Below are 16380 nucleotides of genomic sequence, written 5' to 3'. Positions count from 1 at the left end.
GAGTGGGAATTGGGAATGGGGGGTTTGGGGTGAGAGACTTGTGGCGGCGGGTGACAGAGGGGAAGGGGAGAAAGGGAATGATAGTACAGCTTTAGCTAGACAGCCAATGCAAGTAGAAAAAGTGGACCAAAACGGCAAACCAAAATCTTTTATCACAAACCCCTAGTGGTCTGCAAAATATGTTAAATACGTTGGATGACTATGCATCATCAAATAATATGGTCAAACACCTCTATATAAGTATTTGGGAGTTATGAGTACAAACTTATCGAGAATTGATGATGGTGCAACAGAATTCAAACAGAAGTTGCAATCACTAACCAACCAAGGAAAGCTAACGCATAAATTTGCAAAATGTTCGTATACCCACATTGTAATGTTTCACAAACAGAAAGTGGTACCCATAATCGCGTACGGTAGGGAAACATTGCCCTGAGAGCGTGAATTTTGGGATGTCACCGAAGCCAAATTTTGGAAGAAAATATTGTTATTACCCATGTGCACATCTCGAGCGATTATACATTTTTAAGTTGGCTTACCTTCATTATACTCCCAAGTCCAATGGAAAAGTGTGTGCTCCTTAGAAAGTGTTTAATAAATCTTATATCAGCAAATGTAGTAGGTATGCTAGCTCGTTATTTAACATTTTCCAATGACTCCTTCCCCAGCAGATGGCTCCAGCACATCCTAAATACCCTTGCTGATGCTAGCATCCCTCTGGAAACGCTTCTATGCAATCCCAGTAGAGCAAAAACGAAACTGTTCCAAATGGATTGGAATAACACCATCAACCAATGCTCACACGCAAAGGATTTTGACAATTTTATTTGACCACAAAAAATTAGGAATTATGGCTTACTATCTTCACAAGTGGCCGTCTCCCCAAATGCACAATGAATATTTACGCTTTAGATTTAATCTCTGGCACAGAAGAGATGTTTTAGCAAAAAGGAAGCTTATTCTACAAAACCAGAATTTCTGTCGATGGTGTAAATTACTAGATCAGAATGAAACGTTACAACATTGTTTAATAGAATGTCCCAGCTTAGTGGACTTTAGGAAAAAACACTTTTGCGAGGGTGACACTTTCTTTACTCCCTATGAACCAGATGCAAGCGTGGCAATGGCTATTCACTAATACAAAATTGTCTGTTTGAATTGCAATTATGCAATATCTTAATGCACTATTCAAATTCGAAGGAAAATGGACCATTGACCATACTGAAAGTGCTGCTTTTTTGTTTCTGGTTGTTAAGCCTTCTGTGATTCTGGTCTTTTGATTTTAAGATGTTGTAAAAAGAAAACCTTTTAATTTTTTTTTTATTGTTATGCATCTGAATTTTATGTAGTCGATATGTTTTATGCATCATTGATGATTCAATGCAACTTCGTAAAGAGATATTAATGTGTGCTAATCAAAGTGTTAAAAAAATGATTATGTATTTGTTTTGAAAGGTTTAATATTTTGAACCAACCAAAATAAAAATAAATAAAAAAAGCTTTAGAATCCTACTCAACTTAATGACGTGGGAAGATCAGCAATGTAGATGTTAAATAGCCTAGAAACGAGTGAGTATAAGCGAGAAGGCACCCCTGCTTAAGCCTGCAAGCTTCAACCCTCCCCATTCCTACCCAAACAGACCCTAACCTAGGGGTCCATACAAAGTGCTATGATCACATGTAAAATAAGAAAACCCAATTCAGCTCGTTTAGTCCATACAAGATCTTGGTTAATGGCATTGTAGGCAGTGCTAAAGTCTACAAAGCAGCAAACCAATGAAAAAGGAAAGAATGGACAGTTTAACACATTCACTTATTTGGGTGGAATTCTCCCTCACAGAGTTCAAGTTACAACCTCACCATCTCAAAACATAGACCAACTTCAAAGCAGTGAAGAAGAAACAAGACACACATCTTTTATCATCAACAGGACGCTCCTGCGTTCAATTGCAATGCATGCAACACTACAGAATAAATACATTTCTATTAATTCCAACTGTGAACCTTAATATATAACTGAAATGATTACAGCAGAAGGGGAATCGGATTGGTATTCATTTATTTACAAATTTAGACAGACACAGAATACTGACATTTCATGTTAAAAACTTTACATTAGACATAAAATGTATCCATCATCCTTTTGTCTACAAAGTTATGATGAATGTTTTAAAAACAAATAGTTTGACTGTACACTCTAATGCTTTCTCCATGATCTTAAGGTACAGCTCCTAGTGGGACTCATTCGCTCTAACCATACTCCCAAATATTTACTCTTCATATCACATTTGAGTACAAGAGCTAAAACATTTTTATTCAATGTTTGCACCCTGGAAAACATAACTGTTGCTATCTACGTCAATCGTAACTGCTTGTGCATTTACAAACAAGGCCCAGCAAAGCAAAACTTCGAGCATTTGATAAAATCAAATGCTATTTAATTATGAAATTCGGCGAGACAAAATAATAAAAAATATATCTTAATTTACAACGTGAACACAAAAGACCACAAAACCACAACATTTGGAAGCCAGAACTTTGTAGAAACCCTGCTCCTGATGTTCACAACACTTTGTATCTTCCTTTGTTTGTAGGCTGGTACGAATTTTGCTACAATGAAAAGAAAACAACACGTCAGAACGAATGTTTCTGGAACTGGTTGATACAAGTTAAAACTTTCCAATGATCAAATAGTAATTCCATTCAGCACACTTTCCCTGGTTAGCTCCTTCTTTCTTGGCCTACCATGGTTGATTACCTCTGTAGAGTTGTAAATTGTCATGGGCTAAGTAAATTAAAGAGGGCGGATCGTTTGGGAGCACAGAAATCACTACGATTACTAATGTGAACTTCCTCATTCACGCTCAGTGCCATCCTTCAGTTCTTTGGAAGAACCTCAAACAGCGTTCATATACAGAAATAGAGAACATTTCTTACATTTTGTAATGTGCTTTCCAATACATATGATATTCCACTCAAATGTTATTTAAGTTGCAGTCTGAATACAGTAATTTCAACAGCAAAGCAGAGTGGGGCTCCAGCATGCCTTAGAGATAGCTGACTGACCTAGGTGGAAATCTGGAGATTTCCCCCGTGGGCCTCTACATCAAGGGGCTCTGGAGTGGGCACCTTTGTGTTCTGCTAGGAGTCACTGCAACCTCCAAATTCTTTTCAAGCAAATAATTCGTTCTTTTAATGTTTAACTACTTCTTAATCCCTATTTAAAGTGAAATGTGTTGATCGATTTTTCCAAATTCTTCTAAGCTGAGAAACATCCCAAACACTAGTTGGAAGGGTTGGGCTTGCTAACTACATTCGCTTGCACTGTGTAATATAGGGCCACTTTGAAAAACATTTCCAGGATGACTTTTGCTCCCAGGCCACCGCTAGTGAGACAGTGATAAGTGACATTAGAGTCATATATAAAGTGAGGTGCCTGAGCCCGTTACACATTTTTACATGCTTCAGAGATCCTAAAAACAGCAGAGCTGACATGACTGGTTTTAAAACAATAAAAGGTTGCAAGCAAACACACAATAACAGAAATTAATAAAGGTATATGGAGGAAGGTTGAAACACTTGTGTATAGGCGCGTTACAAATGCCATATCATATCATAAGGGTCTGTGGGAGGAAGACGGTCAATCCTAAAAAGCATTACTGACTGGGAGTAATTTGTTCTGTAATGCATATCTTCCTCCCACACATTCCTCAACGCATGAAAGCCTCGCAAAGCAATGGCAAGAAAAGCATGACTGATAAAGGATTACTAAATTCAGATACTCTTTAAAGAACAACTGTAGTTATAAAGCTCGGTCAAAGGGGTGTCTTCCCCTACCAAGGAGTGCCTTCAGTAATGTTTGATGGATGACCAGTACAGGAAGACCATAGTGAAATGGACCGGATCCCTTCATGGGACTATGTTAGGGAGAATTCTAATTTCCGTGCGAATTCCCTTCAACCTTAGAGACCCCCAGCTCCTTTGCTGGACTTTAGGACTTTTTACCCTGGAGTGAGTGATGTGTTGCCTTTGTTTTTGGAGTCTGACAAACTCCATAGGGATCTATTTTTTGTATGGTGACACACAGCACCTTCATTGCAGTATCACATGTTTAAATACTTTTTCTTGTGTGAACTACTGTTCCCAATAATAGTAAAGTGAAATTGACTTACTTAACTTTTCTCTTTGAAGGTCCAGCACACACCATCTTATGTGGAGTGCTGCGGGGTTACTTGTTAGCCATTTTTCCTACTTATTCATGTAACATTTCTTAGGTTGCCCTCACCACTTTACATGGCTGGTGGCAGTGGTTTAATTTTCCTACCATTGTGCTTTTCAACCGCAGGCGGAATCCTCAGCTGCAGTATAGCACCCATGGGTGACTATTTTGTCAAAATGGCCCCGGTCTTCTTTTTTTGCCATTTTCTGTGTATGAGGTCTTTCTTGGGTTTTACTCTGCATGCCAAGCCAGGTTTGAGCCATTTGTTCGTTTTGCCTTTGGCAGGCTTCAGTACTCAAACCCGCCTCTGGCTCCAGTGTGTGTGGAAGGGCAGGGAAGTGAGGGAGGTTCCCGAAACTCCACTGTCCTTTGTCTTTAGGAATGCCTGAATGCACCCAGTCCTGATTGGCTGGCTGGCTGGCCTTTTAGGATAGCCACCCTGCTGTTTGAGTGACAACTGGGCTGTGCATGAATGGCAGAAACCTGCCTGAAAGGCGAGGGTTTTGGGACTGAAGACAGTAGATTACTGGGAAGAACAACCCGACGAAGAAGCCGGGAACGAAGCTTGCTGCATCCTCCTGGACTGTTGAACTGCCCGGTGAAGGCCTGGTGCTGTGCTTAAACTCCTTTTTCTAATCGAAAAGAGAAGCTCTGTAAGGGACGACTTCTTCCCTTGGGTTACTGGGACCAAATAACCCCGAGACGAACTTCACTGGACCACCTTCCCCGACTGGCTGTACTTCTTTGCTGCTGCAGGAACCAAGAGCCAGGGGTTGAGAAATCTGTAGTCGAGTGCAACGTCTGAGTTTCCGAAGGACCCTCCAGAAGCAGGAAGATCAGAGCACGGGTCCCCTCACCAGAGTGCAGGACTCAAGGAGTGAAGGAAGCCCAACCGGTGTCCAAGATCCGCGGTGGTGCTGTTTACCGAGCGCTGAAACCGCAAAGTCCCACCAACCCAACCTCCCCCCTCTTTCAGAGCCGCCAGAGCGCCAGGGGACCACTCCGGTGGTGATAGTGCGCGGTACAAATGTCCTTTAACATTAACATGAGTCCCCAGACGTCCTCGCTCTTGTCCCCATGACTGAGGCCTAGGAACCCAGGATCTGCATCGCTGTAACCAGACAGAAGCCAGCTGGGCCACTCTTCTTCTAACTTAAGGTACTGATCTGACTTGGGGTACTTACCTCAGTGTCTTTAGCTTTGCTTTTCTCAGTTGAGACTTGCAGTAGCCACTTTGCTATAGTCGATTTCAGCTCTACCCTCCACAAGTATAACAGCTTGTGACCCTAAAAGTGATTTTTTGTTCAACAAACGCTCTTTGTGCCAGACTTTACCATCTAAGACGTTCCTCAGCGCCATAGACTCTGCTCCAATTGACTTTGGCTATTCTGGCTCCCTACAGACTCTTCTATTCCATTTGACTGATACTTACTATCCATTATAGGAGATAACTTGGTTTTTAACTATTATTGCTGGGAAAGGTTTATATCTAGACTTCATTGGACAATTTAAGTGCTCACATGCTCCGAGAACCTGTTGAACCCTTTTCCTTCCTTTAACCTTTCCTTTCTACCAAACCTCAGAATCTACTAAGTGTATTACTGATATATAAATGCCATTACTGTCCTAGTTAGGGAAGTCGCCTTAGGGTGTAGTAAGTATGTAAGAAGCATCTCTAGAGAGTATCTACTAGCTTTGTGTTGCTGCTGGAGAAGTATTTTAAAGTAAATTTGATTGTTCTACATATTGCCCTTTTTAAAGAATGGTTATTTAAAAACTGTTAAATAATAATTTATTACAAAAACCTTGAGTATATTTGTTACTTGGCTACTTGTATTGATGGATTTCACTGCTACAGTTCTACAGATCAAATGTACCCCCCTCTTGCGATACCGAACGCGGACAGAATCGTACAGAGCTCGTTTTTGTATTGCAGAGGATGGGATTGAACCCGTGATATGTGTTTTGCTATGCTGAAAAGCCACGTTGCAAATTTGAAATCAATACCACTAGCCCTGATTTGAGAAAGACGGCGCAGTCCGTTGAAACACGGGTCATCACAAAGGGCACCCGCTCTAACTAATACAAAGTCTTAACTAACTATATTCCAACTGAGTGGAGTTTTTTCTTTTGTCAAAGTTGGCGCATGAATGAAAAAGTGTAACTATCCTTTCAATATTAGTTCATAAAACGAAGTGGAGGAACCACATTTTCTCAGTTGTTGTGCAATTTATGCGACAAACATTAGTTTTTCGACAGATCGTAGGGCGCTGAGGTCTACCCTGATAAGTGTCCATTGGGTAAAGGTTGCTCAACAGGATTTGTTTTTCCCTCTTGAGATAAGCCTGGCTTCTCAGTCACACTACCAACTTGTGAAGTACAGGCCTATACCAAAAGGTGGGTTACCGAATACCAAGAAGACAAGGGTTATGTAGTCTCCCACAGGGTTACTACATCAATTCTTGCCTAACAGACCATCCTTACGTGCCAGCTTAAACCAAGTCATAATATACATGACAATCCTTTTAGATACTATTTTCTTGGTAATGGCCCCCTCTTTAGGAGAAGCAGCCAACAAACAGTTGGTCCTCAATCCAATTATCAAACATGGCGACAGGTACTATGAACACCTGTTCAGAGCCAAGGCAACAAGAGAGAAACAACACTCTTGCCATCTTTGGGAGAACATACAGCCTCAATAAAGTGTTTGATTTCTTATTGGAAAAAGAAGGACCCACACAGTTGGGCTTCAGTTCAGTCACATACAAGTAGAATCAATTACTGTGATGAAGATAATCTGCCTAATGAGGCGCTATAGAGGATAAGCATGCACAGGCTAAAAAGAATCAGAAATAGAACCAGATTTGGGTTCAAAGAAAGAACCAGAAAAAGCTTTGGAGGAAAAGAACTAATCCTTTGATGGAACTGCATAGAAGTTGGCATAGCAATATAGGAACCTTGTTCAGATGGCTTTTTGAAAAATATAATGGATATGTAGCCATCAAGGACATGTGCCCAATAAACAAATTCCAGAGCAGCAGCTGCAAGGCACGACGATGGGTCAATATCCCTTGCAAGGGCACCAACTAGAAAACGTTTTTCAATAGGAATAATTTGACTTGGTTTACAGCTTTTGAGACAAGACATGGCGAAAGCAACCCGTTGAGTAACAGCAAAGTACTGGTATCTCAGCTTCTCACTGGCCACACAAGCAGATGCAACCTAACCAGGTTTGGTTGAAGGATCTGCCTTGTTAAATAAGATCAACCTTGATAGGGAGCATCCAGGGCAGACTGACCAGCAAGTCAAACATTTATGAATACCAAGTCTTTCTCACCTAACAGAGTGCTACAAAGACACTGGCCACCCTGAACCTCTAACTGTGCAAAACAAATCAGAGGATCTGATGTGAATACATACCCAAGATATGAATGTCAGTCCGCAAAAATGCATTTACCAGAGACCCTCCCGGAAGGCAACCTACAATGAGGAGAATAAGGTTCTCTGGAAGCAAACCAATTGGCCACGGGAAGACTCCAAATCATACAGATGCTCAGTCATCTCCAGGTACAGCCAACACTCATGGCATGTACCCTCCCACCTGCCAAGCCCCTTAACTAGGATGAATTCCTTGAGAGAAGGACTGGAAGAGTGAGCTTGATGGCCATCCACTCTAGGAGACTGATGTGAAATCCCTTCTGTTATTCACGTGACTGATACTGAAAGGCCGATAGGTGAGCTACATGCCACAACAGAGCAGTGTGTCACTATTTCAACCAAGGCTTACACTGGAGGACAGGCTCTTCATGGGGAACTTTGGACATCCATCATAAAAGCAGGTGTGCAGAATACACCTCAACCGAGAAACAAAGTTCATGGAGAATTTCACAAACTGGTAAATACTTTCTGCTTGTCAACTCTTTAAATAGAGTAGCAATGAGCAAAGATCTGGTGTGAGGATGTTAGAAAATCTTCACATGGGTTCAATTAAACAAATAACTGGCCGTAGTTTACACCAATTCTATTGGCTGGGTACACAGTGCATTTGTCCGCCTACGTACCTAGAGAGTGATGGTAGAGAAAGGCAGGCCAGCTCTTCTTAATGCATTTAAAATATGGAGATAAGCGAATTGAAGCAGAAGGAGATAATGTGATATGTCAATGATGAAGCCACCTGGGTCAAGACAGGAAGATCCAGATCTTCTAGTTAAAAAGTCAGAAACTTAGAACTCAACTTGATTTCCAACATTTCCTCTTCTTGGCTGTTATCAAGTTTCTTTTTTAAGCATCCTCTCGTTTCACAGATAAGAAAGCTAAAGCATAAATTAAAACATTTGCCCAAGATTACGAGTCCTATGTGACGTCATTATTACTCTGTAGTGCGAATGATGGACCATGCATGTGAGAAAAATGTGCTTGAAATGCAGTTTGGGTCATGGAAAGGAGTCTTGGTGGCAAAATGCCTTAAAATAGTTATGCTTACTTGCTTAGCCTATAATTTGTCTCAAAATGGGAAATATTTCACATGGATGTATAGTTTGTGGGAAATGTGTTTACACAGCAGTTTATTTTATCGAGTTTCATAATAGATCCCAGGGATATGGACATGTGACATTAGGATCCGATCCTCAGGATCTTCGCAGTTTTAGGACGACCAAATCCTCATTGCAGCAATGCTATCCCTAGTATTGGCTCTGGAACCGGAAAGAGGCAAGAGGCGAGAGAGAAAGAAATGTTGAAGCCTGCAAAAGACTTTGGTTGAAACAGATCTTGTCACACAGATGATATTCCAAGGGAAAGCATGCTCGACTTGAGTATCCCAAACCGCCCAAACGTACATGCCCTTTATATGGAGAAAAGACTGGGCTTCACACAAACCTGAGGGGAAACGCCTACAAAATTATGCATAAATGTTTTTGTGAAAGGAGACTCTCAGATGAATTTGCCTTCAGTAGGCAGTTGTGTAAATACAAATATATCTGATCGCTCCTGCCCCATATCTCATGCATATAGTCACTTGCGCCAATCATCTCTGATGGTGAGGTGGAGGGGTAGCTATAGGCAGAACCTATGCCATCACTAGGCAGAAAACTCTTCTGTTGTTGCAGCGTCTTTGTGGTCCATTTCCCTATTGGTAGGGAGGCTTTGAAATGAGAACAGGATGTTCTGGGGACTCACCCTGGTCTTCCGGGTGCTATGGTCTTGCCACAATCTACTGCGCTCCACTGAGACAGTCACTTGAGGTCCCCTTGAAACAACGCTGTATCTGTTGCACTCTGGACCTCTCATGTCTCACCAGTCCCTTAAGCATTGCATGCACACCTTCAGGCATGCTCACATGATGGATCATGTGACCTTGGGGACATATCCCGGACTTCCAGGTGCTGTCGACCTGCCATCATCTTCGTGCTCTACCGAGACAGACGTCCAAGGTCCCCCTGCCACACATCATCAGGCAGGGTCAAATAACCCCTGGGACTCACCCTGGTCTTCTGTGTGCTGTGGACCTGCCACCATCTTCTGCGCTCCACTTTGGCAGTTGCCCGGGAAACCCCTAAAACAACATGGCATCCCTGCACTGCACACCTTCCCAGCTGTCTCCCTCATCCCGGAGGCCACTGCACACCATCAGGCAGGGCCACATGACAGATCATGTGCCTTACAAGCTGCCCTTATTTCCCACTCTACCCAGGCATCCTCATCCAAGGACGACTCAACAAAGGGCGTTTTCATTCCCGGTTTGTGCAAGCCTTTCACCTCCCATTATGCATTTTCTATTTTTTTGCATTTAACTGCACTACACAATGGGAACCTTGTGCGTTTTCTATCAAGGCCCCCTTTATGTCTCTTTCTTCTATCATCGTTCCAGTTGCCCTGCTCTATTTCAGTTCCCTATTCATCTTCCCTTGTTTTCTTTGGTTTTACCTCCAATTCAACCAGTTTCCTCCCTTTTCTCTCCACCTAGATGTTTTTACTCTAGACGACTCATTCCCGTCCACTCTTGACCCTCACTGCCCCTTTCGTGGCCCTTTATTCCTTCTCGGAAGCTCTCATTACAATGGCCATCACCTTCCCTATGGTCTCTTCGCAAAGCGGGAAGATGCTGGAAGAAAACCAATTCCCCTCTCTGATATCACTACTCTTTCTGCACTACACTATTCATATGACACTTCTTCTGAGTACCAAAAAATCCAACTTTTCATCTCGCACTTCATCTTTGTCCCAGCACCCCAGTTGATTATTCCAGCTACCCAATGAAATTCTCTCCCCTTCCCTTTCTGGCCCCTTAACATCTTCTAAACGCTTAACTGATTGTGAGGACTGTTTTACCCCCAAAGTTTCTTCACTTTGCAACTCCTTTCCACCCCCTCTCATTTCTGCCCCATTACATCTACCTAGTAACAAAACAGAAGGGGTCAGTTTCGCCTATACCTGTGTCTCAAAGATTGATTGCATATGAAGTACACGACACACCGTCTTGAGTTCGTATACAAGTGTATATATTCAAAAGGTAGAGACCAAATGGTCTAATTGAACACATAGTAGATAGTTATCCATCTCGAAACATAAAACAAAAATGAGGTTATCAAACAAACAATTTGAGATACAGTTAGACTCAATGTTCAGTACAGTATACTTTAAACAATACAAAACCTACCGATGCGATAGGTCACAAACGAGGGTCAAGAAACAATAGTTACATAAATAAAGAAAAAACATGAGAATTGTCAATGAAAAACAGTGCAAACCATTTTACACTGGACTTCTGGTTAAAGACTTGTCTACACATATGTGTTTCGGCCCTCACTGACTGTTGTGCTAGCCAATTTTGAGCGGGCCTTCATCAGGACAAGAAAAAGCCGGAAGGACTGCTCTATCTGTGTGCTGCCCTGTGAGGAAAAAGTGGTTCCACATGGATTCAAGAACAAAGAGGTGTGGCCCCTGGTGAGTTGGGTAACCTCAGAGTGTAAACTTCTCAATGGAGAAGGAACGACCCGTATAAAATACAGTTTAATTGAAAAAGGGCAATCGTCCCCTTCAAATTCAAGTGTGCTGTCTAGTTGTACACACGTGAAAAAGGCAAACCGCTGGTTGATCGTGGGTTGCTGAAGTGCTGGGAAACCTCAAAATCCTTTTAATTCCGTAGTATGGCTCTATCACAGTGGATCAGGAGAGGTGCTGCAGCGTGGTGTCACTGTCACAATGTCACCTGAAGCGTTATTACTCGTTCGGGTGTCGGCCTCTGGATGGTACTCAGGGCAGATTTCTGCACAGCTATGGCTTTGTCCTCGAGTCCACCCAGCATAGAACCTTATACTCCATTCCATCTATCCCCACCTCTCTCCCCCTACCCTCTGTCTCATCGGCCTCTTCTTTCTCTATACCCATCAATTCTGATACAGCCCATCTGTTCTCTCGCCCTCACCCTCGGGCATCTCCATCTGATCATATCCCATCTCTTATACCCATTATATATTATTCCATCATTCCTTATCTTACCTCGCTTCTCAACTTTTCCATATCTTCTTCATCCATTCCTGTTTAAACATGCCACTATCATTCCCATTCTTAAAAACCCTTCCTTTAACCCTCTTCCCTCCTAATTATCACTCCATGTCACTTTCCCCTTTCTTTCCAAACTTCTAGAAAGAGCATCAGTGCTCTGGTATCACCTTAACACCACTCCCGCTCCCTCAATTATCAATAGCTGCATCTTCTCTCTGTATAAAAACCTGCTTGTGCTCCTGCTCTTTCTCTCTTCTTACAACTACATTCCCGACCTCCCTTCCTCCGGACATGTGGCCTTCTCCTCCACTTCACATTTTCACACAATGTTAAAGGCCCATTTTCTGTCGTCACTGTCTGCTAATGAAATTCTCTGTTGCTATTCATTTTGTAACCTTATCCATATGTTGAACCATTTTTTGTAAATTCTGCACAGCTTTTTGGCAAAAGCACTTCATAAATATCAATTTTGTATTCAAGTCAAAGATTTCTTATGGTCAAAAGGCTTATCCTTTCTCCTGTTTTTAAAGTCTGGGGAAAAAAAACACACTTCCGCATCTAGGAGTGCCTTTGCATGCCTACACTACTGCATCTGATCTGACCTTCACTGTTGTCCAGATGGAAGGATCTGTTAAAGATGCAAGATAGTTTTCTTCTTAGGAAGCTGCTCATTAGTAAACCGTTCATTTCCTGGCTATAGTTTTATCGCATTACCGAAGTTATAGCAAAATTACGTTTTGTCAGTTCAAAACATCTTTACAATAAATTAAAATAGAATATGCATTCATGTGTTTCAAGGCACAAACATGAGTTTCTGCAAGGGTCCTCATTTATCAAATAACTATTTCTGGATAACAAGCATATCCCTATTATCTGAAAGTAAATAGCCAACACCTTTGCAAGTTGTCCTTAATTACTACTCTACAGTATCCAGTCATGCTTGGAGGATGAGACATATCTTGGAGGAACCGAACCAAAGTTTCAATTTTTAACCTCTCCAATTCAAGGAATTCATCCCTATGTGAAAATCCGAAATCAGCCACATAGCAACTCCTTTTTGGACAAGAAAGCATGCCCAAAATAACAGCTCTTTCCAAACTCCCAATAGTATTGCATAATATGGCATCTTTACACATCTACCAAATCATGAATCAGAAACTCATCTGGAGGAGAAGATAGATTTGCATCAAGTTAGTCCAAAAATGGAAGACAGAACTAACCCGAAACTATAGACAGCAAACAATGGTCCAAGTTTGGGAGTAAACTTAGTAGAGTGTACAACGTTCCCTTCATTGAGGAGATTAAGCTACCCAAGGACATTGCTGAAGGAGAACAGTCACAGGGAGATCACAGCCTCTCACAGGCGGATGCATTGCTTTTCATGCTTGTCCTCTTTACTTGAACCCAGACCGCAATTGGAATGCAATCCAAACTACATGATGACCAAAGGACAGGCAAAAACCTTGTGGCACAGTAGTTTTAGAATATATGATTCTCTTAATGGCATAAGTTAAAGTGCAAAAGGCTATAAAATAGAAAATGGTAAAAAAGTATCCGCTGTCAAAGATGGAAGGTAAAGGTCAAACAAGTCTGAGGAAGGATTAGGCAGACAAGTCAGAGCGAGGTGGGCTTATATATACAAATCTCGGAGTGGGTACAGCATTAGCTTGAGATATTAGAATCTAATAGACAACAAATGTGGAAATCAGCTAGATTGGGGAGGGGAATCCCCATTTGGAAAAGCATTTGGATGACATTATTCTGACAAGATATTCTAACTGGGTCCCATGGTATTAATCAAACTCCTAACGAATGCTTCATGAAAAGCATTTTCATAGCTTTTTCTGGGAAAGTAAAAAGGATCAGGCAAGAGACGATGAACCCCTTTATGGGAAGGGATGTACATTTACTCCCTATCTAGACATGTAACAAGCATGTGGTTTTTGACGTGAGCAGCTGTGTTTTACAAATATTCTAGTTGTATCTAATACATTTGTTAAACAGTACTGTCAAATGTCACAATTCTCCTCCAAATGAGTTATAATTTAAGGGTCCCCTTCCTAAAACCCCCTCCTGTCCACTGAAGAGATAACTTGTTCACTCTTACATTGACTAAAATTGCATAGTAAATGATGTATTAACTTGGATGCAGATGACTTGGCAGAAGGAATACAAATAATCCATAGCTGTGCAAGGAGAAAAGAATAACCAAACACTGACTGGAACTGCCTATTTTCTGAGGCTTTATTTTAGGTAAACCTTTTGAAAACAAGATATAGTTCAGTGAACAAAAACTCAAACATTTAATGTATGTCTTACCAGTCTGATAAGTTCTTCTTTTATAAGCCTGGTGATTTCTGCTTTAGCCTTTTGCACAGCCAGCTCATTGGCACCTGAGGGACAAACAGATTTGTCAGATTATAAATATAATACATTTAGTATAAGAAACAGTCCAGGGTAATATTCTCTGTACATATGAAATCAAATAAACCCATGTTAAGCCACCCTTCCATCATGAAATTCTATTCATTTTCACAAATGTATACTTTCCCAATTCCCAAAGGAGCCAGTAAATGAGACCAATGATGGGAAAAGATTGGAACCCAAGGATTGAAATAAGGAGTGAAATGGTGTCTTAATCGTCTGTCAAACATTTCTAAATGGTACCTTCTTCCCACAGAATCCTCAGCCTGGATCAGGAAATCAAGACAATCACTAATTAGCACAACCCCAGCTCAGATCAGGCTCAGTCAATGTCATGGGTATAGAGGTAGGTCTATTAATTGTTTTATTTTTAATCTAATCAGTTCAGCCCACATTTTTTTTCTCAAATTTCCCCCTAAAAATGTAGATGGTGAGTTGGGGTTAGGCAATATTGGTGTGGGTGGGGATGTAAGTCTCCCTCAGCTTTTCAACCAAAAGAAGGAATTGCAGCCAAAAAATAATTTGAGCCAAAAATAAAAAAAATAGAAGATCAATAGACATAGAACCATGCGCACCAGGGGTACCAGATGTATAATATATGGAACAGCACATGCCCCATAAAACAGTGTTTCCTACACCACAAATGCTGCTTGCGGGACTTGCCATACTTTATTAAATCTGTTACAATGTCTCAGTTGAAGACATCAGAGATAAAGTCTTACAAAGATGAAACCGGCAGATGTCTCTTTTGGATATTTATTGGTTCTGTTGGGACTCAATTGTAACCTAATGAGTCTGGGTTCATGCCAGATGTTCCTACTAATGGCCGTCCTGGAGCGAGGTTATAATCATGTTCACAATGTACAGTGAGAGTCAGGGCAGAAGGAACTAGGTAGCCTCTCTTGGTAACCACTGCTCCGAAGTGAGTAGCCACCTATGTGTTACCAAGACCTGGAGCAGCCAAAGATGAAAGTTGTGCAAAATTGAAGCGTCATCTTCTAGGCATCACTCTTCAGACTCGGGCATTACCATCTGACCCCATGCCAGAACTCCAATCACAGATCAGATAAGGAATACATTTAAGCCTTGGTAGCCAAGATAAGTATCCTTTGCATGAAATCCTCCTTACTTCACAAGTTCACATGAAAGTATTTAGGGGTCTATGCAGACTATTTGCCAACAAAATGCTACAGTGCCTGTTGCAGAGGCCAATGTAATCCTTTGTTGAGAATAAATGAGAGGCCTGGCACCAAAGATGCACAAACGTTGTACTCTTGACCTTAACTTGCCATTAACACCAGTGCTGTGCTTAGTTGCACATACAAAAGGAGGTCTGCACTGGTAAAGAGGAAACCTTTAAGGTCTGCCTGGGTCCCCACTGATGGAGTCCTTGGCAAATTAGCCTATGCACAATCTGTTGCTGGTAGATTTTGGAAACATCACTTCCAGCCTGAGCTTCCAGCCTGCGGAAGGTCATTCACATCCATCCTTAGATGGTTGGTTGAGCATGAACAGATTGTCACAGCTAGTTTCTTAACAACTCAAGAAGAGATGTGGGCACTCTCCACTCTGAGGACCCCAGTGAATTCTCAGAAAGTTAAAACTGCCAGTTAAACAGGATCCAATTGACTACAGCAGTTCTTGACACAGGCAGGAAATGTATTCCTACCTCCTCAGACAATCTGATAATTGGTCCAGCTAGAGTGTATTGAAATCTGCTTTGGGCGATTTTTCCATCCAACATAACGCGACAAAGCACACACTAGTGACTGACACTTCTCTCTGTGTTGGGAAGAACATCTGTATGCACTGACAGGCGGTGGCTACTGGGGCAATCAGAAAAGCGACCAACATAATTTAACTAGGTGGCTGCAATATATCTCAAGCCCATCAAGCAGCCAAACACTTATTAACTACCTATTGCCCCTCTCGACTGCTTCACAAAGACAATCCACTCACTACAGGTCTGACCTAAGTGTGGGTCTACAATTTCTTTTACTGAACTTTATTTTAGTAAGGGTCTACAATTTAGACTGAATTCACATTTCCTTATCTATGGTGTGATTATCACATCTACGAACACAACACCTAGCTAATCAGGATAGGACGGTGAGAAATTGACTGTCCATTTTATAGACTTGGACAAAGTCTGCCTCCAACTCCCTCAGGGTTAGTCGCTTCTCCAAGCAGCGAGTTGGTGGTAGATCTCTTTCTTCTGCTTGGGCTTCACT

The 16380-nt window shown here is 41.6% G+C and overlaps 1 protein-coding gene across 3 annotated transcripts in view; it reads right to left on the bottom strand.

Moving 5' to 3' along the window:
• Positions 1 to 2042: 2042 nt before the first annotated feature.
• DDX46 (DEAD-box helicase 46) overlaps positions 2043 to 16380 on the bottom strand; it is a 1330317-nt gene continuing 1315979 nt past the window's right edge. For all 3 annotated transcript variants that reach the window (XM_069652574.1, XM_069652572.1, XM_069652573.1), the window contains exons 22-23: positions 14045 to 14118; positions 2043 to 2610 (exon numbers count right to left, since the gene is read on the bottom strand). In XM_069652574.1, the coding sequence (XP_069508675.1) occupies positions 2563 to 2610; positions 14045 to 14118 (122 nt within the window). In that variant the 3' untranslated portion in view covers positions 2043 to 2562. The remainder of the gene's footprint in view (positions 2611 to 14044; positions 14119 to 16380) is intronic.

This window comes from Ambystoma mexicanum, chromosome 3p (assembly GCF_040938575.1).
Source record: "Ambystoma mexicanum isolate Mex_15411 chromosome 3p, UKY_AmexF1_1, whole genome shotgun sequence".
Lineage (NCBI taxonomy): Eukaryota > Metazoa > Chordata > Amphibia > Caudata > Ambystomatidae > Ambystoma > Ambystoma mexicanum.
The sequence above is the reverse complement of the archived record's forward strand: the minus strand, read 5'-3'. Positions and strand labels throughout refer to the sequence as shown.